General features: G+C 45.0%; 2 protein-coding genes and 1 pseudogene across 8 annotated transcripts in view; 2 read left to right on the forward strand and 1 right to left on the reverse strand.

Annotated features, from left to right (window-relative positions):
• l3mbtl4 (L3MBTL histone methyl-lysine binding protein 4) overlaps positions 1-1,856 on the forward strand; it is a 31,836-nt gene extending 29,980 nt beyond the window's left edge. For all 6 annotated transcript variants that reach the window (XM_076085278.1, XM_076085274.1, XM_076085275.1 and 3 more), the window contains one exon: positions 86-1,856. In XM_076085278.1, coding sequence (XP_075941393.1) covers positions 86-655 — 570 coding nt within the window. In that variant the 3' untranslated portion in view covers positions 656-1,856. The remainder of the gene's footprint in view (positions 1-85) is intronic.
• Positions 1,857-2,001: 145 nt separating this feature from the next.
• On the forward strand, positions 2,002-16,028 carry LOC142943642 (uncharacterized; annotated as a pseudogene).
• A 3,287-nt stretch (positions 16,029-19,315) lies between these two features.
• The window catches only part of LOC142943638 (piezo-type mechanosensitive ion channel component 2-like), a 36,453-nt gene continuing 31,088 nt past the window's right edge, over positions 19,316-24,680 (reverse strand). For both annotated transcript variants that reach the window (XM_076085272.1, XM_076085271.1), the window contains 11 exons: positions 24,480-24,606; positions 23,463-23,621; positions 23,074-23,221; positions 22,767-22,955; positions 21,462-21,554; positions 21,200-21,366; positions 20,843-20,959; positions 20,663-20,742; positions 20,174-20,387; positions 19,913-20,054; positions 19,316-19,826 (listed from right to left, as the gene is read on the reverse strand). In XM_076085272.1, coding sequence (XP_075941387.1) covers positions 19,725-19,826; positions 19,913-20,054; positions 20,174-20,387; positions 20,663-20,742; positions 20,843-20,959; positions 21,200-21,366; positions 21,462-21,554; positions 22,767-22,955; positions 23,074-23,221; positions 23,463-23,621; positions 24,480-24,606 — 1,538 coding nt within the window. In that variant the 3' untranslated portion in view covers positions 19,316-19,724. The remainder of the gene's footprint in view (positions 19,827-19,912; positions 20,055-20,173; positions 20,388-20,662; positions 20,743-20,842; positions 20,960-21,199; positions 21,367-21,461; positions 21,555-22,766; positions 22,956-23,073; positions 23,222-23,462; positions 23,622-24,479; positions 24,607-24,680) is intronic.

The following is a 24,680-nucleotide window of genomic DNA, read 5'->3' on the forward strand; positions in this document are numbered from 1 at the left end:
TAAGACGACCAATCAGCTGCTGTAGATTTAACTCATCACATTGAACCTGCTGTGATCTCATTGGTTCCTGCTTCCGTCCGTCTAGCAAATCGATGGTCGGGCCTTCCTTCTACTCTCCCAACGGGACATTGTCAGGATCATGTCAATCAAACTTGGTCCCGCCCTCAAAATTTACAACTCCATCCTGATGTTCAAACACACCGAGGACCGGAGGCAATCACAGGCCGAGGATTGGGTCCAATCGCACGCCGAGGACCGGAGGCAATCACAGGCCGAGGATTGGGTCCAATCGCACGCCGAGGACCGGAGCCAATCACAGGCCGAGGATTGGGTCCAATCGCACGCCGAGGACCGGAGCCAATCACAGGCCGAGGATTGGGTCCAATCGCACGCCGAGGACCGGAGCCAATCACAGGCCGAGGATTGGGTCCAGTCGCACGCCGAGGATCGGAGCCAATCACAGGCCGAGGATTGGGTCCAATCGCACGCCGAGGACCGGAGCCAATCACAGGCCGAGGATTGGGTCCAATCACAGGCCGAGGACCGGAACCAATCGCTCGCCGAGGACCGGAACCAATCGCTCGCCGAGGACCGGAGCCAATCACAGGCCGAGGACCGGAGCCAATCACAGATTTTATCAGATTTTAATTTCTGATGACTCGGCTATAATCTCAGGTGTTTTCGCCGTCATGTGACGTTCATCAAAAAGAAGAAAACGAGACAGAAATAGAAAGTTTGTTGAATTTCATCACCAGGAGCACATGAGCTCCACTCCAGGCTCCGCCTCTTTTGGAGGTGCGGGGCTAAATGCAGGTGAGTTCAGACGGGACAGGTGCGTCTGAAATGGGCTCACGTTTCTTCCTGTAACAGAATAAAGAAACACCTCCACCTGACAACACGAAGTCGTTTACAATATTCATAAAGCTTTATTGAATTTTCCACAAAAAAACTTAAATCTTTTTGAACTCATGAATGCTGCCAGCTGATTGGCTGAGACCTTAAAAAACACTACAACACAGGAAACTGATATCTAATCTATAAATCTTATGAATAATTCATGTTTCTGTTTGTGAAAATATGTTTTTGTTAACAACTTCATATTTATCAGGTAAACAAAACAAAAACCAAATGAAATGTTAATACATGCAGATTAAAAAGCCATTTACTAAAGAAAAACTGTGAGAAAGTTTAATATTTATTAGGAAAAAGTCTTAACATAAAAACGGTCTCATAATAATAAAAACGAGAAAAGGGTCTGATTAATAAATAAGTGTCTTAATTATGAATAAAAGGTTTAATTATGAAAAGTGTCATCTGACGGTTTTTATTATAATAAGATATTAAGTCCTAACAAACCAGAATGTAAGGGCTCATGAATAAACGCCTCACGGGTGACGCTCGATGACATCACACCGTGGCTCCGCCCCCACGGTAACAACACTTTAAAGATGTGATGTCATTCTCGCCTCGGGGAACTCTCAGGATTTGACTCGTCAGACTGTTCGATGCCGGTTCGTCACTTCCTGTCAGGTGACCTTTATGACCAATGGCAGCGACGACATTCAGAAGTCCTGCCTCCTCTGCTGCGATTGGTCAGTTTGTGAAGGGAGACGACGTCGGCTTTATATTTATATTCTCTGTAGTATTATGAAGAGTATCTATTGTACCTCTAGAGATTTCTATTTTAAAGTTTATAAATATATATATTTGTAGTTCACCCTGACTCCTCCTCCTCGGTGATGTCACTGTGATGTCACAGAGGGTGGAGACTCTGCTGCACACGCTCAGTCTGTTTGTTCTTCTTTGCTGTCTCTGTCGGTGTTTGATGAGATGAATAAAGTTTCTCTTGAAGCTGAGATGTTGAGCATTTTGATTCCACCGTTTCTTTTCAGCTCGTTCAGGAGGCGGCCCGTCCATCACTCTGTGTCCTGGTCTCTGTCCTGGGGGGACCACAGGATTCCCAGTACAGACCCTGATCCGTAGAGAACCTGATCCGTACAGACCCTGATCCGTAGAGAACCTGATCCGTACAGACCCTGATCCGTAGTGACCCTTATCATAGAGAACCTGATCCGTAGAGAACCTGATCCGTACAGACCCTGATCCGTAGAGAACCTGATCCGTAGAGAACCTGATCCGTACAGACCCTGATCCGTAGTGACCCTTATCGGTAGAGAACCTGATCCCTACAGACCCTGATCCGTAGAGAACCTGATCCGTAGTGACCCTTATCCATAGAGAACCTGATCCCTACAGACCCTGATCTGTAGAGAACCTGATCCGTAGAGAACCTGATCCGTAGTGACCCTTATCCGTAGAGAACCTGATCCGTAGAGAACCTGATCCGTACAGACCCTGATCCGTAGAGAACCTGATTCGTAGAGAACCTGATTCGTAGAGAACCTGATTCGTAGAGAACCTGATCCGTAGTGACCCTTATCCGTAGAGAACCTGATCCGTAGAGAACCTGATCCGTACAGACCCTGATCCATAGAGAACCTGATCCGTAGTGACCCTTATCCGTAGAGAACCTGATCCGTAGAGAACCTGATCCGTACAGACCCTGATCCGTAGTGACCCTTATCGGTAGAGAACCTGATCCCTACAGACCCTGATCCGTAGAGAACCTGATCCGTAGAGAACCTGATCCGTAGTGGCCCTTATCCGTAGAGAACCTGATCCGTAGAGAACCTGATCCCAACAGACCCTGATCCGTAGAGACCCTGATCCATATAGAACCTGATCCGTAGAGAACCTGATCCGTAGAGAACCTGATCCGTACAGACCCTGATCCGTAGAGAACCTGATCCGTACAGACCCTGATCCGTAGAGAACCTGATTCGTAGAGAACCTGATTCGTAGAGAACCTGATCCGTAGAGAACCTGATCCGTAGTGACCCTTATCCGTAGAGAACCTGATCCGTAGAGAACCTGATCCCTACAGACCCTGATCCGTAGAGAACCTGATCCGTAGAGAACCTGATCCGTAGAGACCCTTATCCGTAGAGAACCTGATCCCAACAGACCCTGATCCGTAGAGACCCTGATCCATATAGAACCTGATCCGTAGAGAACCTGATCCGTACAGACCCTGATCCGTAGAGAACCTGATCCGTAGAGACCCTGATCCGTATAGAACCTGATCCGTAGAGAACCTGATCCGTACAGAAGCTGATCCGTAGAGACCCTTCTCCGTAGAGAACCTGATTCATAGAGAACCTGATTCGTAGAGAACCTGATACATATAGAACCTGATCCGTAGAGAACCTGATCCATAGAGACCCTGATCGGGTCCTGTACCAGGTCTCTGGATGAGGTCTACGGAGTCTCTTGAGGGACAAACTTCCTCAGTGACTTATTCAGATGCTGCAGAGCTGCTCTGCCTCTGTCTCCTAGCAACAGCAGCATCCCAGCATCAGAGACGGAGGATTCACAGCAGACCAGAGGGCAGAGAGACAGATGGAGAGACAGACGGGTTAGTGTGAGACTGGCTCCTGTCTGAGGAGATCTTCATTCATAATCTGCATTCGTCCTTCAGGTCATCAAATGTTGACAAACGTCCTCAAAGTAATGAAAGAAAAGCTTTCTTCAGTCTGTGGAAGTTAAGTCTGAGGAAACTCTGGAGACAGACAAGTGGAGAGACAGACAGGTTCACAGGGACAGACAGGTTGTGGGGTGTTAGTGGGAAGAACCTGTGTCTCTCTCTCTCTCTCTCTCTCTCTGGAGGAGGAAATTCATTTACACTCAACATCACTGCAGAGGAGGGAGGGAGAGAGAGACAGAGGGAGGGAGAGAAAGAGACAGAGAGAGAACAGGGGGAGATGATGAGAGGACACATTTAAAGACTAGCAGCAGCAGCAGGAGGATGAAGAGAAAAGAGGAGAAACATGAAGCGACTGGAGCTCCAACGGTGAGATCTCATTCTGATTGGTTCTGTGTTCTGCTGTCAATCAACATGCTGCAGTAGTGACTGACAGACCAGCGGTACAGCACTGATCTATGCTGATCTATGCTGATAGATATGATGATCAATACTGATTGTGTGTTTGTGCGTGTGCGTGTGTGTGTTGCTGGTCTTGTCTTCTCTGGACTCTATTTGTATGTCGTTGTTGATCGGTTGAATGAACTGAAGGACTGATGTATATTAGTAGCTGTAGGAGGTGGAGGAGGAACACGTGAGTCACAGAGACTCTCCTGTGGATGTCTGTTGGGGGAATGCATGTTGGGAGATGTAGGCACTTGTTTTGTCTCTTTGACGTTTTGTGTCTCTGTGGTCATTTGTGGTCAAGTCATAGAGATACTTGAGGTAATATTAATGAGCTCATGATAATAAATCAGTGTCTCTTTGTCCACGTACATTACATGTTGAAATGTTTTTCACAAGAAGATAACCACCCTGTCTCTGTCCCTCTACCTGTCTCTGTCCCTCTACCTGTCTCTGTCCCTCTACCTGTCTCTGTCCCTCTACCTGTCTCTCTGCCTGTCTCTGTCCCTCTACCTGTCTCTGTCCCTCTACCTGTCTCTCTGCCACTACCTGTCTCTCCCTCTACCTGTCTCTCTCCCTCTACCTGTCTCTCTGCCTCTACCTGTCTCTCTACCTCTACCTCTCTCTGTCCCTCTACCTGTCTCTCTGCCTCTACCTGTCTCTCTCCCTCTACCTCTCTCTGTCCCTCTACCTCTCTCTGTCCCTCTACCTGTCTCTCTGTCCCTCTACCTGTCTCTCTCTCTCTGCCTCTACCTGTCTCTCTGTCCCTCTACCTGTCTCTGTCCCTCTACCTGTCTCTCTCTCTCTGCCTCTACCTGTCTCTGTCCCTCTACCTATCTCTCTGTCCCTCTACCTGTCTCACTTACAGGAAGTCGGTGACTGAGTCCAGGTGAGGTGGCAGTGGGCGGGGCTTAGCCTGCTTAGCCACCATCTGATTGGTGGGTGGTAATGATCGCGACTGGCGGCCTCCTGCGGATCAACGCACGGCGACAAGACTCACTGAGGTCCAAACCACACAAAGCACACACACACAAGAGGAAGAACAAGAATAAGAGGTAACACACACACACACAGTCTGAACCTCGGCTGTGCTGTCACCGGCCTGTACACAATGATGTCACTTCCTGCCTCCTCAGGAACGAGGTGGTGGTAGTGAAGGGGAAGCTCAAGCTGTTTTCGGTCTCGGGTCTGGTGGCGGCGCTGGGCGTCCTGGTCCTGCTGGTGGGTGTGGTCATGGCGGCTCTGGGCTACTGGCCTCGAGACGGACTGTTCTTCAGCGCTCAGCCTCAGGAGGCCACCGCCATGGCCTCGGTGTCCTCCAGCAGAGACACGCCTGCTGAGGCTCAGGTGAGATCCAGAATCACACGATCGCTTTCAGACGTGTTGAAACAGGAAACCACTGGACTGTCTTCCAGACAGAAGTCCAACCAGTTGTAAACAAGATGTTTTGTTTCTCTAACTGTTTCCAGGGAGGAGGAGGAGGAGGAGGAGGTTGTTTCAACCAGACAGAAACCATAAACGGGACGACCGGACGGCTTCCACGAGGCTTTCTGGAGGATTTTCTGGACAGGTAAGTCTTTAGAAATTAGTGGCTGTGTTAAATGTCTCTCCAGGTATCTTTTGTTGAGATCTATCAGTTACTTTGGTGTGTGTGTGAACTTAGATTCAGCCGAGGTTCTGGTCTTTTAACTGATAAAGTCACAACTACCAACTTCCCTCGTGGTGACGATCTAACATCACCGCGTGTGTTTCATATCTGGGCCGTCTGTGCCGTCCTACTACAGCTGAATAACCTCATTATGAGCCACAGCTACGCTTATTATGTGTTTCTATGGTGTAACAATACACGTATTCATGTTAAACCGTTCGGTACGAGGCTTGAACAATACATTTGAATAATACTAGTGTATTTGGAAAATGCAGAAGCTTAAATTGTGGGAAATATTATGTTTTCGGTGGACTGCGCTCACGTAGGAGACAACGGACTGTGTGACTTCTGAACCGTAGCTGAAGCTACGCTAAACTACCTTAACAGGAAAACAACCGCGGCAAACCCCGTGATGACGAGATGCTTCGTCATTAACGGACATATAGTCAGAATCAACGTAATTAACACAATGACAAGAACAAGAACCAGTCACATATATTTATATGACAACAAAGCAACAAATCAATCCAGCAACACTGCGGCGCTAACACACGTATTCCACCGCACACTGAAGAGCATGAGCCATTCAAATATGATTCACATCAGAGGGAACAATATTAACCATATCATAAGAACGACACCATAGACAAATGAACACAGTAGTAACGCTACTGCAGATGTAAAAACACAAAAGCACTTCACTTACCACAGCTGCTGTTCACTTAAAGACAAAGTCCATCCTCCTTTCTTTGATTACAAAGAGTTTAATGACGCGGTTGTACAGAACATCGGTGCGGTTCAGTTCCAGTCAGAGGTCCTCCTGAACGTGTTCGTTGAGTTGTAGATCCACTCGGGTCTCAGCAAAAGTTTCATTCTTTGCCATAAAATGTGCATCGCTTCTCCGCCGCTGTCAGCCAGAAATACCGTTCGTACAAATCCTTTTCCATGCTAGCTGTGGGGTTGACCGACCCTTTAATACGATGTCCAGTTCTTCTGGTCTTGAGAAATCCGTTTCTCCTCCTTCAGCCGTTGAGTGTTAAAAACAAAGCTAGGTAAGAAAAAAAAGAATCTACACCAAGCAAAATACTAAACATGTCATAACTTCTTCCATATGTTTCAACCTGAACTCTTACTAAACACTAAGATCTGCTAGCTAGCTTTGTGTTTGACAACAGTCATGCTGGCCCACTGACCAATCACGGCGCACATTAATGCTGACGTACTTAGCAGGCTACCTGAGTACCACTGACACGTCAAAGTCCACGTGTAATTGGAAAGATTACCCAAAATGTAAACAAGAAACTGCTAAATCCCGCGATCTCAAAGAACAGGAAGTGGGCCGTCTTCCGGACTGTCAATCATTCAAGAACAGTGTGGGATCCTAACGTTAAGCCAAAAGGTCTCTTAGGTGGGCATCTGAACATAAGAAGCATTAAATCTAAAAGTGATCAAGTCCATCATCTCTTGCTTGATTCCAATTTAGACTTTCTTTGTTTATCTGAGACCTGGCTCCACACAAATGCTCCATCAGCAGCAATTACAGTGGCAGGTTATAACATTTACAGGAGAGATGGGGTTGGATCAAAGGGTGGTGGTGTCATGATCTATGTGAGAGATAGTATCCGGTGTAATGAAATCCAGTAGACTGTCTGTAAAGATTTGGAATGCATAGGTCTAGATATAATCTTATCACCACAAATGTCTTTCACACTTATTGTAATTTATCGCCCTCCCTCTTCCAATGATAGTTTCTATGAGGAATTTGAGAAACTATTAAAAGAATGCAATTTCAGTAAAGAGGTAATTATTATGGGTGATTTTAACATCAATTGGAGGACAAATCATCTAGAAAGAATCTTAAAGTGATAACTGATGACTTTGACCTTGTGCAGTTGATCAGTGGGCCCACAAGAATAACAAATTCCTCCAGGACCCAAATAAATTTAATATTTAGTAATAGGCCTGAGAGAGTTCTAAAATCTCTCAATATGGTAACTGGTCTCTCCAACCACAATCTGACTCTGGTAGCCAGGAAACTAACCAGCAAGCGTTTTAGGCCTTCCGTCAGGGATGATGAATCTTTCAGAATCCCCAAAAACAATCAAGAAAACTTTAAAAACACTGTTCAACTAATTGACTGGGATGAACTACTGTTGGGAATAGACATTGAGGAAGACAGTCAAAAATTCTCAAAGAAATTAGAGAACACTATCAAGGATTTTAATCGCAAATTTAGGCACAAAAATATCAAACACACTGTTCCTTGGATAAATGATGATATCTTAAAATGAATGAAAGAACGGGATTGTGTCTTAAAAACTGCAATTAAAAATAAATCGAGCCATGACAGACAACATTTTGCTATGCTGAGGAACAAAGTGGTAAAGAAATTAAGAAAAGCTAAGGCAGATTTTTTCCTGACTATAATAGAAAAGGCAAGAGGTAAAACTAAAATGATCTGGGATCAGTTACACAAGCTAACGGGACATTTCAACAAAGTAAGGAAGCTGCAGCAACTTAACATAAATGGAAAGCTGTCAAATAACCCAGCGGAAGTAGCAACAGTGGAACCCAGCGGAAGTAGCTACTATTGCTAAATGTTTCTCCCCTGAGAATACACACGTTGTGGCAACCCGGGGGACGTGGAGGCAAGATTCAGCGATAAAACAGGTGACTCAGAGACAGTAGCCATGTAACAAAAAGTGTCCTTTAATAAACAGGGTAGGGTAAAGCGGGATAGGGTCAAACTCAACAAAAGATTCCTCCCGGTCGGGGTCTTTGGCCTTCGGTCTACACCCAGCGTGAGATGATTCCTCCGTCCTGTTTGGGCACAGCAGAGGAGAGAGGTGAGTCCGCTTAATTACCTCCGGTCTGCTGAAGCTCCTCTCCAGAGGTTCAGGGGATCATTGTATCCTCTGCCCAGTCTGTCTCCCGCTGCTGCTTCACAGCCCTGAGAATATATGCTCCTTCCAATTAGCTCATGGGCTGCAGGTGTGACCACTGCCATGTGCCTAGTGGCTGCAGCACCTGCACCGGATAGTATACTCCCTCTATCACGTCCCCCAACCTGAGCTTGGGGATCCGCCTCCTGTGCTGTGTTGGCTCGGCTTTTCCCCCTGGTTTGCCACACACCCCCTCCACCAGCTCCAGGTGGGGGCTAGGAGCGTCGACCAACCAGCATTCCTTTCTCCTGGACAGGGCATCCGCATTTCCATGGGCTTTTCCAGGCCTGTGCTCAACAGAAACATTAAAGTTTTGCAATTCCAAGAACCACCGTGTAACTCGTGCATTAGTGTCCTTGGCTGTTGACATCCATCTTAATGGTGCATGATCTGTTACCATATAATCATATCTTATTTGGCTCACCTTCAACAACTTGCACATCTCCTTCATGACCCGAGACATGAAGCAGCTTCCCTGGTCGGTTAGGACTTCTTTTACAATGCCAACTCGACTAAAGAGTAGGAATAATTCCCTGGCAACTGCCTTAGCATTTGCAGTGCGTAATGGGACTGCCTCTGGGTAGCAGGTGGCATAATCCATGATGACCAGAATGTAACGATGCCCCCTACTGGACTTCGGCAGGGGTCCTACTATATCCATCGCCACTCTCTGGAAGGGGACATCAATTAAGGGTAACGGGATCAAGGGATTCTGATAGTGTACCTTTGGAGCTGTCTTCTGGCACTCCCGGCAGCTTTTGCAATAATCCTGGACCGCCCTCTTCACCCCAGGCCAGTAGAAGCGACCCAGGATTCTGTCGTAGGTCTTCTCTGCTCCCAGATGAGCTCCCAACTGGTGTGAATGGGCTAGGTACAACACTTTTGGAACATAGCAGTTAGGGACTAGCAGCTGTTCAACAACAAGTTCCCCCAGCTTAGCTACCCTATACAAGAGGCCATTTTTCACCGAAAAATGTGGAAAAGTGGTAACATTCACCCCTTCTACCGGTTTCCCCTCGACCACCCCCAGGTTTCGTCTGGCTTGTTCCAGGTTGGAGTCTTCCAACTGGGCGGTCCCAAACTGGCCTGGGCGGACAGCATTTTCCTCTTCTGCTTGGGGGAACTCAGAAAAAACTTTGTTTGATGAAGCCTCGTCCGGCCGTGGATCCTCCCTCGCCAGGGCCTCCGCTGGGACCAGGGCATCCTCATCTGTCTCCACTCCAGATGAAACGGTTGGGCTAGATGGGGCTGCACAGGCATGTACCACCTTAGCTTTCCGGTTGCCCCGAGGTTTCTTGTTTGAACAGCTTCTCCTGTGGCCAGCTGCCCTGTGGGCCCACAAACGCCAAAATATGGGGCAGTTTCGCCCAATCAGCACTGGTACCGGCAAATTTTCTACCACCCCCGCCATGACTTCAAAAGTGCCCCTTGTGGTCTGAATCTTAATGTGGGTGGTGGGGTAATCCCGCGAATCCCCATGGACACAGGAGACTGGGATAGGGGGCCCTCTGGGCCCGGTTGTCAGTCCTGGCCGTAGGAGAGTGACGGCACTCCCAGAGTCCAGTAGGGCTTCTGCGTCCTGGGTCCCTATTCTGACGGGAAGCTTTGGGGCCCTCGTGCCCTCATGGGCCCAGCAAGTAGTAAGGTAGCTGCCGGCCTTCTGTTGTGCATCTGATGAGCCTGCCGTAGGCATCATTACATCACCCACTGGACAATTCCAAGCTAAATGGCCCTCTTGGCCACAGATGAAGCACTTCCGGCGGTCCTGATTCACAAGGGGTCGACGGGGGAGGGGTGGCCTGGGCTGGCCCACCTGGGGGATCTGGCAGTGGGGTGATGTCTCCGGGTCACCCTTCCTCAGCCTTGGCTTGTCTTCCCTGGGGTCAGAGCGGCTGGGTCGTAAGGGCTCTTGCCGACTGCTCCGCATCAGCTCCACTGTGACCTGGTGATTCTCCAATAGCGCCACTAGGTCATCCACTGTCTCTGGGCTGCTTTGGGAGGCATGTCGTTTGGCATCCCCTGGTAGTGCTCTAACACACCGGTCCATTACAACTCTGTCCATGGCTGAGGGCCCATCCCCCGTGGTTAACCAATTACGTGTCAGGCGCAGAAGGGTTGCAACCTGCGGTCGCACTGGGGCTTCACCAGTCTGTTTGGCGAGCACTTTACTGGGTTCCGTAGGCCTCTCTGGTTTTATCAGATGCTGGTCCAGAGTAGTCATGGCGTCCTGTAATACTCTAAGGCTCTCGGCCTGCTGAGTTTGGGTGTATACGAGCTGTGCTAGTGCGTTCTCCATAGCACTGCATGTCTCTCTCTCTCTCTCTCTGAGTACCTATTTTATTCTGAATCCTTAGCGACGGATCACCGTGCCTACATTCTCCACCAAATGTGGCAACCCGGGGGACGTGGACCCAGCGTGAGATGATTCCTCCGTCCTGTTTGGGCAGAGCAGAGGAGAGAGGTGAGTCCGCTTAATTACCTCCGGTCTGCTGAAACTCCTCTCCAGAGGTTCAGGGGATCCTTGTATCCTCTGCCCAGTCTGTCTCCCGCTGCTGCTTCACAGCCCTGGGAATATATGCTCCTTCCAATTAGCTCATGGGCTGCAGGTGTGACCACTGCCATGTGCCTAGTGGCTGCAGCACCTGCACCGGATAGTATACTCCCTCTATCACGTCCCCCAACCTGAGCTTGGGGATCCGCCTCCTGTGCTGTGTCGGCTCGGCTTTTCCCCCTGGTTTGCCACAACGTCTGTACAGTAAATTCATTGGAGCCGACCTTCAGCATAAGAAATGTCACTCAATCGGAGGTCACGAGAATAATCAGGTCTCTTAAACCCTCCAAAGCAAAGGATGTATTTGGTATGGATGCAGTTATGCTCAAAGAACTTAACACAACACTAACAGATCCCATCAGCAAAATCATCAACCTCTCAATCTCTCAGAGTATGTTTCCCAGTGTTTGGAAGTCAGCTGCTGTTGTCCCAGTATTCAAAGATGGAGATCCCCTTTCTACCTGTAATTACAGACCCATCAGTATCCTGCCAACAATATCAAAAGTTGCAGAGAAGTTGTTAGCTGAGCAAATGATCTTCCATTTGAATACCAGTTATTTTGCCCTTCACCCAATGCAATTCGGCTTCAGAGCCAATTATTCTAGTGAGACCACCTGTTTCTTCACAGAAAAAATCTAATTTCTAATGGACAAAGGGGGAGTTGTTGGAGTTGTGTTTCTTGATCTCAAGAAGGCATTTGACACTGTTAACCATCGCATTCTTTTGTCTAAATTGCACGGCTATAATTTCTCCTCAGGTACACTTAAATGGATTGAATCGTATTTGCTAAATAGATCACAGTATGTCCAAATACAGAACTATCAATCTACCGCCCTCCACTTGTCCACAGGCGTCCCACAAGGATCTGTCCTGGGCCCACTGTTGTTCTCTTTATATATCAATGATCTGCCATCAGCATGCCCTGACACCAACATCCAAAGTGGCAAATGAACTCACTAACTCCATGGTTCATGTAACTGCATGGTTAAAGCAAAGCTTTTTCCAACTAAACGTCTCCAAAACAGTGTGTATGTTTCTTACCAAAACAAACTCTGGTAGTGTGGAGCCAGATGTTTGTGTATCTGGGGAGAGGTACGGGTTGTACCTGACAACAAGTATCTCGGAGTACTTTTTGATTCCAAATTATCATTCAAATCTCAGGTGAAAAAGGTCTGTAACCGGGTCAAATTGTAATCTATCAAATTTCAGGTTCACACGAAACTACATGTCAACAGAGGCAGCTAAGACATACATGTTTGCTATGGTCGTTTCCCATATCACTTACTGTTTAACAACCTGGTCACAGGCTAGCACCACTACTCTGAAACCACTACAGTCATTGTATAAACGTACACTCAAAATCCTTGATAAAAAATCTGTTCTTTCTCATCATTGCCCTATACTAAAAAAATATAACTTATTTAGTTGGGAGAACATGATTAAATATGTGAATGTCTGTCTGATGTACAAAATTATACATGGCTTGACCTCTCCTCCGCTCAAACAATTTGTGATCACAAGAACAAAGGAGCAGCAAGAGGGGATCACATTATCCCACTCAGGAAAAGTGCTTTCAGTCAATCTGCCTTTTCTGTACAAGCTGCACTACAATGGAACTCCATCCCAGTGACCATTAGAGAACTACGCACATACAGGTCATTTAAAGCTCACTTACAGAAATGGTTAGTTAGTACCCAGCTCTGTCAACACTAGATTGTAACTGTTTCTCTGTCTGTGCTGAACTTCCCTCAATCTGTCTGTTGTCACCTTTCTGTCTTTCTTTAAATTGCCGGTCGACCGTCAACTACCTGTATAACAGTTTTATTCTCACTTCTTTCATTGTTTGTGCACGCATTGTTAAGTGTCAATATTGTATAACCTTTTAACTTTAATCTTACATTGTTTTTAGGTTTATTTTGTAACATCTGCCTCTTGGGACTACAGATGAAAAATAGCCTTTTGGCTAACTCTGGCACATTTGCAGAAATGTTTTTATTAATGTGCACTGTCCCGTTCAAATAAACCAATAAATAAAGAATACGCCCAACATGTCAAACTAAAGATCTGATTGGTTGAACACTATGACAATCAACAATATCGTCCCCATTCACTTAAACTGCACATGGATGCACTTGAGTCTGCAGGCCTCGGGCCTCTGTTCTTACCTAGAGACACAGAGGTGAGATCTGATTGGATAAAACAAGCTGCACTGGAAGCAGAGCAACTGAGGAAGACAGGAGCTGTGCAATGAGAAGATAAGATAATGGGGAAAATATGTTTATAAATTATAATACATGTAGTGTATTTAAGAAACATTATTAAATGATAAAATAGCTATAACTTTGTGATTGTGTCTAGAACAGCAGAGAAGGCTTCGCCCACCACTGCTGTTGCAGCATCATGGAACACAGTAGTAGTTTCTAAACGGCACTAACGAACTCTGCGGTCCGTAAACACACAATAACATGTTATAACAATACAGTAAACTTAGAACAAAACACAACAAGGTAATAAACACACTATGACCTAACTCTGCCCAGACACTAAGCCTCTTACTGTGAGACCACTTCGTCGTGGTCGAAGTGGTTCTTCCAATTTCTTGGTTAAAACCCGGCTCCCTCTGTGTGGCAGAAAGTTTTCCTTGGAAATTAAGAGAATTCTCGTCCTTATGACCGGCAATATATCGACCTTAACAGGAACGATCCGTTCTCTTCTTCAGGATCCAAAGAAGCACAGTCTATTCATCCAGCGAAGTTAAGACGATGACCGAGGTTCTTTTAAAAGCACCCCCTCTCATGCGAATCACATCGCATGGGATGGCAAAGAGCTGGAGGAGACGCAGAGTTTTATAGTTTCAGGGACAGGCAGAGCTGCAGCGCAGGAAGTCCTGGGGTGTCTGTGGCTCTCGTCCAATGAGACCTCAGTGTTGAGTTTGGATAAAAGTCACACTTAGGTGCAACTCAGCGTCTCCTGCAGCTTTGGTGTTATCTTAAAACTCAAATCAGGCTTTTGACTGCTCTGCAGTACAAGTAGGCCCGAGTCTTTGTTCTAAGCACATGACGAAGCCCCAGAACTGTGCTGTGATTGGTTGTATTAAATGTCTCTACAGGTATCTGTGCTGTGATTGGCTGTATTAAATGTCTCTACAGGTATCTGTGCTGTGATTGGCTGTATTAAATGTCTCTACAGGTATCTGTGCTGTGATTGGCTGTATTAAATGTCTCTACAGGTATCTGTACTCTGATAGGCTGAAGGTCTTGGGTCCTCTCATCATGGGCATCGGGATCTTCCTCTTCATCTGTGCGAACGCCGTCCTGCACGAGAACCGTGACAAAAAGACCAAAGTGATCAACCTGCGGGACATTTACTCGACAGTCATCGACCTCCACGGCCTCCGAAAACCAAACCCCGCCTCCTCCTCCTCCGCCCGCCGCTCCTCGGCCAATCCCCTCAACGGCCTCGTTAACTACGTCCAATCCAAGAGCCTGGAGGCCAAACCCAGGGCGTACCCCGCCTCGCTGCTGAACAGGAGGGAGGGAGGAGGAGGAGGAGGAGGAGGAGGAGGAGGAGGAGGAGGAGGAGGAGGAGGAGGAGGAGGAGGAGGAGGAGGAGGAGGAGGAGGAGGAGGAGGAGGAGGAGGAGGATGCGACACAGTGTTCAGTATCTACCAGGAGCAGCCGGACGCTCTTCCTCCCCCCACCACCACCTCCTCCTCCTCCCACAGACTCTCCCTCCCCCCCAGCTTCAGCCCCCCCCCACCTCTCTACCTGCTGGACCTCCCTGCAGAAGGAGGCGCTCAGCTCCTTCACCTTACCGCTGCGCCGCCCGCGGTCCTCCGCCCCCCCCAGGAGGCACTCAGCCCGGGCGGGGGTGGGCCACAGGGGGGAGGAGGAGGAGGAGCTTGCATGTCCTCCTCTTCCGCCTCCTCTGTGCTCCTCCACTCCAGCAGCGTCCTGCAGCTCCTCCAGCCTCCAGAAGGAGGCGCTGCTCCTGCTCTCCTCCTCCTCCCTCACCCCCTCCAACCTGTCACTGTCCTCCCTGTCTCACCTCCTCTCCTCCTCCTCGTCCACCTTGGCCGCCCCTTTGAGGAGGCGGAGCCTGCCGACCGGCGGCAATGGCGGCGCGGCGGCATCAGGTTACAGCAAACTGACACACGGGGAGGACCAATCGTTTGAGTCCACCGAGATGACATCATCGCACCATGTGACGTCACACAGGAAGTACTCCAACAGGGAGAAGCTGAGGATGATCTCACAGGCGGATTCTGGTTCAATGCAGACGGAGGAGGAGGGACGAAGGGAGGGCCGACCAATCGGGAGGCCGACTCTGTGATTCACAGCACGAGTCATCAATGACATCAGCATGACATCATCGATCAGCATCACTTCAGGAAGTGTTGGTTCTGGATGTGGAGGGACACATGTAGCAATAAGGAAGTCTTCCAGATGGATGAATGAAGCACATTTATTTTACTGCCTGCTTCTTCTTATCAGACGCCAGGGAGTGTTTTTACACTCACCATATATATATTAGTCATGTTTGATGTATTAATGTGGACACCTGCAGGAGGAATGAAGCCACTGAAGAGACGAGACTGTTTTTAAAGGAGGCGAAGAGCTGCTGGAAGAGTTTTAACGTATGTATTCCTCTGTACCTTTAAATGTCCCTGAAATGTTTTGACATCGTTAATCACTTCGATATAAATGATGAACCAAACATCTGCATCAGCATGACGCTGTTCAAAGTAAACAAATATAGTCTGAGGTTTGAGACTTAAAATCTTCCACTGAAAACTTCAACATCCAATCAGATGGTGACATCTGGTAAATTTTCACTCTCTGCTCTGATTGGCTGATTTGAACAGAAACATTTCCATCAATAAATCAAAATATAGCACATTGAGTTTGGCTTTTTGTCAAATATTTCTCTCATCATTTCTCTCATAGTCCACGTTTAATCCAGTGTTTTCTGGTGTGTTAGTCCACGTTTAATCCAGTATTTTCTGGTGTGTTAGTCCACATTTAATCCAGTGTTTTCTGGTGTTTTAGTCCAGGTTTAATCCAGTATTTTCTGGTGTTTTAGTCCAGGTTTAATCCAGTGTTTTCTGGTGTTAGTCCACGTTTAATCCAGTATTTTCTGGTGTTTTAATCCACGTTTAATCCAGTGTTTTCTGGTGTTTTAGTCCAGGTTTAATCCAGTGTTTTCTGGTGTTAGTCCACGTTTAATCCAGTATTTTCTGGTGGTAGTCCACGTTTAATCCAGTATTTTCTGGTGTGTTAGTCCACGTTTAATCCAGTATTTTCTGGTGTTTTAGTCCAGGTTTAATCCAGTGTTTTCTGGTGTTAGTCCACGTTTAATCCAGTATTTTCTGGTGTGTTAGTCCACGTTTAATCCAGTATTTTCTGGTGTGTTAGTCCACATTTAATCCACTGTTTTCTGGTGTTTTAGTCCACGTTTAATCCAGTATTTTCTGGTGTTTTAGTCCAGGTTTAATCCAGTGTTTTCTGGTGTTAGTCCACGTTTAATCCAGTATTTTCTGGTGTTAGTCCACGTTTAATTCAGTATTTTCTGGTGTTTTAGTCAACGTTTAATCCAGTATTTTCTGGTGTTTTAATCCACATTTAATCCAGTATTTTCTGGTGTTAGTCCACGTTTAATCCAGTATTTTCTGGTGTTTTAATCCACGTTTAATCCAGTGTTTTCTGGTGTTTTAGTCCAGGTTTAATCCAGTGTTTTCTGGTGTTAGTCCACGTTTAATCCAGTATTTTCTGGTGTTAGTCCACGTTTAATTCAGTATTTTCTGGTGTTTTAGTCAACGTTTAATCCAGTATTTTCTGGTGTTTTAATCCACATTTAATCCAGTATTTTCTGGTGTTTTAGTCCACGTTTAATCCAGTGTTTTCTGGTGTGTTAGTCCACGTTTAATCCAGTGTTTTCTGGTGTTTTAATCCACGATTAATCCAGTATTTTCTGGTGTTTTAATCCAGTATTTTCTGGTGTTTTAGTCCACGTTTGGTTCAGTATTTTCTGGTGTTTTAGTCTACGTTTGGTTCAGTGTTTTCTGGTGTTTTAGTCCACGTTTGGTTCAGTGTCTTCTGGTGTTTTAGTCCATGTTTGGTTCAGTGTTTTCTGGTGCTTTAGTCGACGTTTAATCCAGTGTTTTCTGGTGTTTTAGTCCACGTTTGGTTCAGTGTCTTCTGGTGTTTTAGTCCATGTTTGGTTCAGTGTTTTCTGGTGCTTTAGTCGACGTTTAATCCAGTGTTTTCTGGTGTTTTAGTCCACGTTTAATCCAGTATTTTCTGGTGTTTTAGTCCACGTTTAATCCAGTATTTTCTAGTGTTTTAGTCCGCGTTTGGTTCAGTATTTTCTGGTGTTTTAATCCACGTTTGGTTCAGTATTTTCTGGTGTTTTAATCCACGTTTAATCCAGTATTTTCTGGTGTTTTAATCCATGTTTAATCCAGTGTTTTCTGGTGTGTTAGTCCATGTTTAATCCAGTGTTTTCTGGTGTTTTAGTCCACGTTTAATCCAGTATTTTCTGATGTTTTAATCCACGTTTAATCCAGTATTTTCTGGTGTTTTAATCCACGTTTAATCCAGTATTTTCTGGTGTTTTAGTCCACGTTTGGTTCAGTATTTTCTGGTGTTCTAGTCCACGTTTGGTTCAGTGTTTTCTGGTGTTTTAGTCCACGTTTAATCCAGTATTTTCTGGTGTTTTAGTCACGTTTGGTGCTTTAGCCTCACTCGATGTCTCAGAACTGAGCTGAGATGGTGAACAGGTGAACAGGTGTCTCAACGGGTGACTGCTCCAACAAACGTCTTTTATTTTAACTTATTCACTATTTTAGTGTAAACAAATGTCTTATTTTAACTTATTCACTGTTTTAGTTTCAAATATTCACAGAAGACACAAGTTTACAGAAGTCAGAAAATACAGTGACGTGAACAGATTTACTATCAACGATTAATACCTAGTTCTTAAATGTTACATGTACTTCCAGTTTTTTTACAGTAGGACAGAACGGGCCGACTAAATGCATCCAGTGTCATGATGTGACTATGAACAGCTGTTTTCACTTATTTCCATCCTAACACTAGTTCATCTCACACCTTTATCCTTCCTATAGAGTAGCCTACATCTATCTTAGCATAGCTTAGCTTTGCTACAATCACCTGTCACCATGAGCACAGCTTGAATGAGCTAACAAGCGCTAACATAAAGCAAATGTAGAACTGACAAGGCGCTAACCCAGAGCTAATATTTTAGCTACCGTAGTAGGGTTAGCAGTAGGTTATAAGCAGAACTTTGTATGTATGCTAACATGGAGCTAATTTAGTGCTAGTGAAAGCAGACACAGAGCCAACATAGAGCTTAAGTATAGAAGTTACATAAAGCTAATGTGGTGCTAAATAGACCTTACATTATGCTAATGATAACGAGAGCTACGCACACGTGAACGTTTGGTAGAGTTTTTATCAGGAAGAGGAACATTTATTTCAGTGGTTAGTGTATTAGCACAAGTAAAAATGGTCATCGTAGAATTTTTATTTCATTTAATAATGAATGGGAAATCATAAACGCCTATATACGCACTGAAAACAAGTATTAAATAGTTAATATGATAATTTTAACTGAGGTCAAAACTGGAATAATATGGTTGTTTTAAAAATATTTGTAAGGACTCGGGACACCCAGCTGGAAACCAAGACACTCCGGGACAAACCGGGACATCTGGTTCCTGAATGTCATTGATACTAAAAACAAGGCTTAGTATCATAATACATTCTAATATCAGTGTTTATCATTATCAGTAGGCCAATTTTAGGTATCGATCCACCCACCTCTCCACCACAGGGTGTTTATTAACCTGTCGATACCTAACCTGTCGACACCCTGCAACATAATAGAGCTAAAATTTAACTTAGGAAAAGCTAACACAAAGTGAATGTATGGCTAACATACAACTAACATAGGCCTAAAGCTAATGTAGAACTTAGAACTAATTAGTTTTTAATTACAGTTAAAAACGGCGAATGTAGAATTAACATACAGCTAATTACAGCTAACATAAAGCTAATGTAGAACTAGCATACAGCTAATTACAGCTAACATAAAGCTAGTGTAGACCAAACATTCAGCCAATTACAGCTAACAGTGCTAATAGAAATAAGTGAGAACAGCTGTGTGACTCGATTGATACATCAGAAGTGTTTAATAAAACATTAATAACTTTAATAGTTCCAGTATCACAGGAAGTCAATGAGTGTCAGCAGCAGCGTCATATGATTTTACAGTGGGGGGGGGGGCTTCAGTTATTGATCATCAGGAATCAACACTTGTAGCCGAGTTTATTCGCTCCAGTTGATCATTTTACATTTCAAGTGTGGAACTGATTGGAAACATGACCACTGTCCTCAGATCAGTTAGCTCCGCCCCCCTGCTGCTCCCATTGGTCACACAGAGAATAACGTTTCTCGAAACCTTCAAAATAAAATTCAGTAAATGTTCTTTAACTGACGGTTCCACCTGGAGAACGGAGGAACCACAGATTCAGAGACAGTGGTGATGTCACCACAGGTTCCGCATCGATCAATGAGGTCATCGTCGTGTCCATTTGATCAGAGTCTCCGGCGATCGATACAAGAAGATCAGTTTGGCGTAAAGCTCCTCCTCCAACTCCAGCTCACCTGTCTCTCTCACCTGGAACAGAGAACGACCAATCAGATCACAGCAGCCAACACTGATGGTGTGACTGTGTTAATAAAGTTTTCTTATTTCATGTGTACCAGGAAGACGTCGGTGCAGAGTTTGAGAATGCGGTCGACACACGGAAGCTCCTCGAACATGATGGAGTGACTGATCCCGCTGAAGAACTCCCGCACGAACTTCCCGATCACCAGAACCACCGACGCATAAAGTCCCATGATGCTGAGGGAGAACAGAGCGTCAACAAGTAGTAATAGTACTACAGCTACTGCAGTACCAACGTGTGTTAAAGCAGTAATAATACTACAGGTATTGCAGTACTTGAAGGTAATGTTGTGTACCCGTATCCAGCCAGGAAGCCCAGACTCGGAGGACTGACTTTATCACTGAACACAAACAGCTGAAGCCCCGCCTCCCTCCTGTCACTCAGCGAAGATCCGCCTCCGATGGGCACCAGGCTGGCAGCTGGTTGGTCGACGATCCACCAGTCCTGGATCTCTCGGCTCTGATTGGTCGACCGCTCCAGGGCCAGTAGGATGTCCTTGTAGCGGTCGTCTGATTGGACCAGAGAGGAGAGCAGTACTAGTTGTTAACAGAGAGTACTGCAGTACTCTCTGTTAACAAACGGAGAATACTGCAGTACTATAAACTGTAAATCTCTTGATGTCCTTTATGTTTTATAATCCTTTAGATTGATTAATAATCCTTTATAATATTTTATAATCCTTAACAATATTTCATAATATTTTACAATACCGTGTAACATTTTTAATCCCTTATAATATGTAAATATGAATGAAGCTTCATGTTTTTATTATGAATATAGAAACCTGGGTAAAGCTGTTGGATGGGTTTGGAGTTGGAGTCGCTGGGAGCTCGAATGAAACACGGAAACACTTCCTGTATGACGCTGAAAACAAACACACACTTAACACAACTCTACCTGCAACAAACACACCTGCACACATGGCCCTGCCCATTTCTATGTAGGCCCCCGCCCCTGTACTCACACAGGAAGTGACCTCGTCCCGTTCAGCAGCTGGATCAGCTCCAGGCGAGTCTGGTCGTCCAGATAGGTCACATGTTTACCTGATGCAAGCTCCGCCTTCGCCCCCAGACTCAGGTTCCTGTTAAAACACAGTACACATAGTAATACATGGAGTACTGCACAATGATTGAGTACTACTACTACTACAGCTAAGAATACTACAACTAAAGCTGTAAATACTACTACTTCTACAGCTAGTACTAATAGTGATAAAATACATTAGTTTCGGCTCCTCTTCCTCCAGGTAGACAAAACACTTAGTCTAGCATGTCGGAAGGATTAATAAGTATTGATTATTGATCAGTAGAGTGAAGCTGACCTCTGAACAGTCCAGGACAACGTGAGGGGGAAGTGGTCCAGACTGAGCACCTGGCTCAGGTACTGCCTGCTGGGAGGACTGATGGTCCACAGAGAGTTGCTGCTGCCGGGCAGCTCTGCCACCGTCACGTCCTCGTGACCGTAAGCCTCCAGGAACTGCAAGGCACTCTGGGAAATACAGCCACAGAGTTACTGGTATAAACCTACAAGCTTTAGCACCAGAACTGCAGTCGGTGTATGAATGTTAGTGAAAAGGTACTCACAGGTGTGTAGCTGTAGGAGCTGGTGAAGGAGCTGAAGTCTTCCTCAGTCAGATCTTTGAGTTGATTCTGCTGAGCGCTCATCGTGAAGATGGGCTGTCAACAAGAGCAAGTCTATGATAGTACTACTAATACTACTACTACAACTACTACTACTATTACTGCTAACACTGTCAACAACAAGAGCAAGTCAGTGATAGTACTACTAATACTACTATTACTGCTAATACTGTCAACAACAAGAGCAAGTCAGTGATAGTACTACTAATACTACTACAACTACTACTATTACTGCTAATACTGTCAACAACAAGAGCAAGTCAATTATAGTACTACTAATACTACTACAACTACTACTATTACTGCTAATACTGTCAACAACAAGAGCAAGTCAGTGATAGTACTACTAATACTACTACAACTACTACTATTACTGCTAATACTGTCAACAAGAGCAAGTCAGTGATAGTACTACTAATACTACTACAACTACTACTATTACTGCTAATACTGTCAACAACAAGAGCAAGTAAATTATAGTACTACTAATACTACTACAACTACTACTATTACTGCTAATACTGTCAACAAGAGCAAGTCAGTGATAGTACTACTAATACTACTACTATTACTGCTAATACTGTCAACAACAAGAGCAAGTCAGTGATAGTACTACTACTACTACTACTACTATTACTGCTAATACTGTCAACAACAAGAGCAAGTCAGTGATAGTACTACTAATACTACTACAACTACTACTATTACTGCTAATACTGTCAACAACAAGAGCAGGTCAGTGATAGTACTACTAATACTACTATTACTGCTAATACTGTCAACAACAAGAGCAAGTCAATTATAGTACTACTAATACTACTATTACTGCTAATACTGTCAACAAGAGCAAGTCAGTGATAGTACTACTAATACTACTACTATTACTGCTAATACTGTCAACAACAAGAGCAAGTCAGTGATAGTACTACTACTACTACTACTACTATTACTGCTAATACTGTCAACAACAAGAGCAAGTCAGTGATAGTACTACTAATACTACTACAACTAATACTACTATTACTGCTAATACTGTCAACAACAAGAGCAAGTCAGTGATAGTACTACTAATACTACTATTACTGCTAATACTGTTAACAACAAGAGCAAGTCAGTGATAGTACTACTAATACTACTACTACAACTACTATTATGTGCGTTGGTACAGATGTGTTGGTACAGGTGTGGCTGTACAGATGTGTTGGTACAGGTGTGTTGGTACAGGTGTGGCTGTACAGGTGACGTTACCTGGAAGCCTCCCAGTGTGATGGTCAAAGAGACGTCAATCGGTTGGTTGACGACACCGGCGACAGACTTGACGAGAGACATGAAGAGCAGAGGAAACCAAACGATGCAGATCAGCAGTAGAACGATCAGACCGCCCATCCCGTACTTCACCACACGCTTCTTCTTCTGCCCACGAGGCTGAGGGTACCTCTGTGTCCAAATACAAAGTATAAAAACATGTGCAGACACTTCTTCTGCCTGTGAGGCGAAGAGTATATCTGTGTACAAATACACGTAAACATACATGTACACACAGAAAGACACATACCTTCTCAGACTCCCTCCAGCACTTTAAGACGAAGCAGTGGGCATAAACGTCCTCCACACAGATCCAGGAAGACAGAGACAGAGTGGTGTCTGTCCACACCCAGTCCATCACCGCCCTCAGCTCGGTCAGGAAGGGGACCAGACGGAAACTACAGACCGACAGGTAGAGAGACAGACAGGTAGACAGAGCTTATTGCTAAGCTAGGCTAATAGTCTCCTCTTACTTCCACTGTTAGTGCGAAGCTAGGCCTATAGTTTCCTCTTACTTTTGGCCTTAGTGCTAAGCTAGGCTAATAGTTTCCACTTACTTCTAGCCTTAGTGCTATACTAGGCTAATAGTTTCCCCTTACTTCAATCTTAGTGCTAAGCTAGGCTAACAGTCGGACTCACCCCTGGAAGAGGAAGAGGTTGAGGTAGTTGTAGCTCTTCGTCAGGAAGTTTCCCAGAACTCGTGTCGGGTATCCAGATCGAATCTGATAGGCCGACAAGCCGAAGTAAACACACTTTACAAAATACCAGAGCTGAGCCACCAGGTTCTGATTGAATCGCCTAAGGACAGACAGACAGACAGACAGAGAGGCAGACAGAGAGACATCAGGTTTTATTTACTGCAGTGGTCTTACTGATTCTGTAACTTCTAGCAGCTTCATTATGTTAATGATGCAGCTTCATTATGTTAATGATACAGCTTCATTATGCTAATGATGCAGCTTCATTATGTTAATGATACTGCTTCGTTATGTTAATGATACAGCTTCATTATGCTAATGATACAGCTGCATTATGGTAATGGTACAACTTCATTATGCCAATGGTACAGCTGCATTATGTTAATGGTACAACTTCATTATGCCAATGGTACAGCTGCATTATGTTAATGATACAGCTTCATTATGTTAATAATGCAGCTTCATTATGTTAATGATGCAGCTTCATTATGTTAATGATACAGCTTCATTATGCTCATGCTACCACTTCATTATGCTAATGCGGCAGCTTCATTATGTTAATGATACAGCTGCATTCTGTTAATGATGCAGCTGCATTATGTTAATGACGCAGCTGCATTATGTTGATACAGCTGCATTATGGTAATGATACAACTGCATTATGTTCATACTACAGCTTCATTATGCTAATGCGGCAGCTGCATTATGTTAATGATGCAGCTTCATTATGTTAATGATACAGCTTCATTATGTTAATGATGCAGCTTCATTATGCTCATGCGGCAGCTTCATTATGTTAATGATGCAGCTTCATTATGTTAATGATACAGCTGCATTATGTTAATGATACAACTGCATTATGTTAATGATGCAGCTTCATTATGTTAATGATACAGCTTCATTATGTTAATGATACTGCTTCATTATGCTAATGAGGCAGCCGGTAAAGGTTACTCACCTCTCAGTGACGGTCGGCAGGATGAAGAACATCCAGAAGTGAATCCCAAAAACCAAAATCACCTGAAAGACTAACTTCCCTAAAACGGTCTTCCTCAAATACAGAGCCCTGTCTATCACCATGGTACCTGCAGACAGACAGGTGGACAGTGAGACAGCTAAACAGACAGACACACAGACACAGAGACAAGCAGACAGGTAG

This window comes from Anarhichas minor, unplaced genomic scaffold (assembly GCF_050575085.1).
Source record: "Anarhichas minor isolate MPS153535 unplaced genomic scaffold, ASM5057508v1 ptg000148l, whole genome shotgun sequence".
Taxonomy (NCBI): domain Eukaryota; kingdom Metazoa; phylum Chordata; class Actinopteri; order Perciformes; family Anarhichadidae; genus Anarhichas; species Anarhichas minor.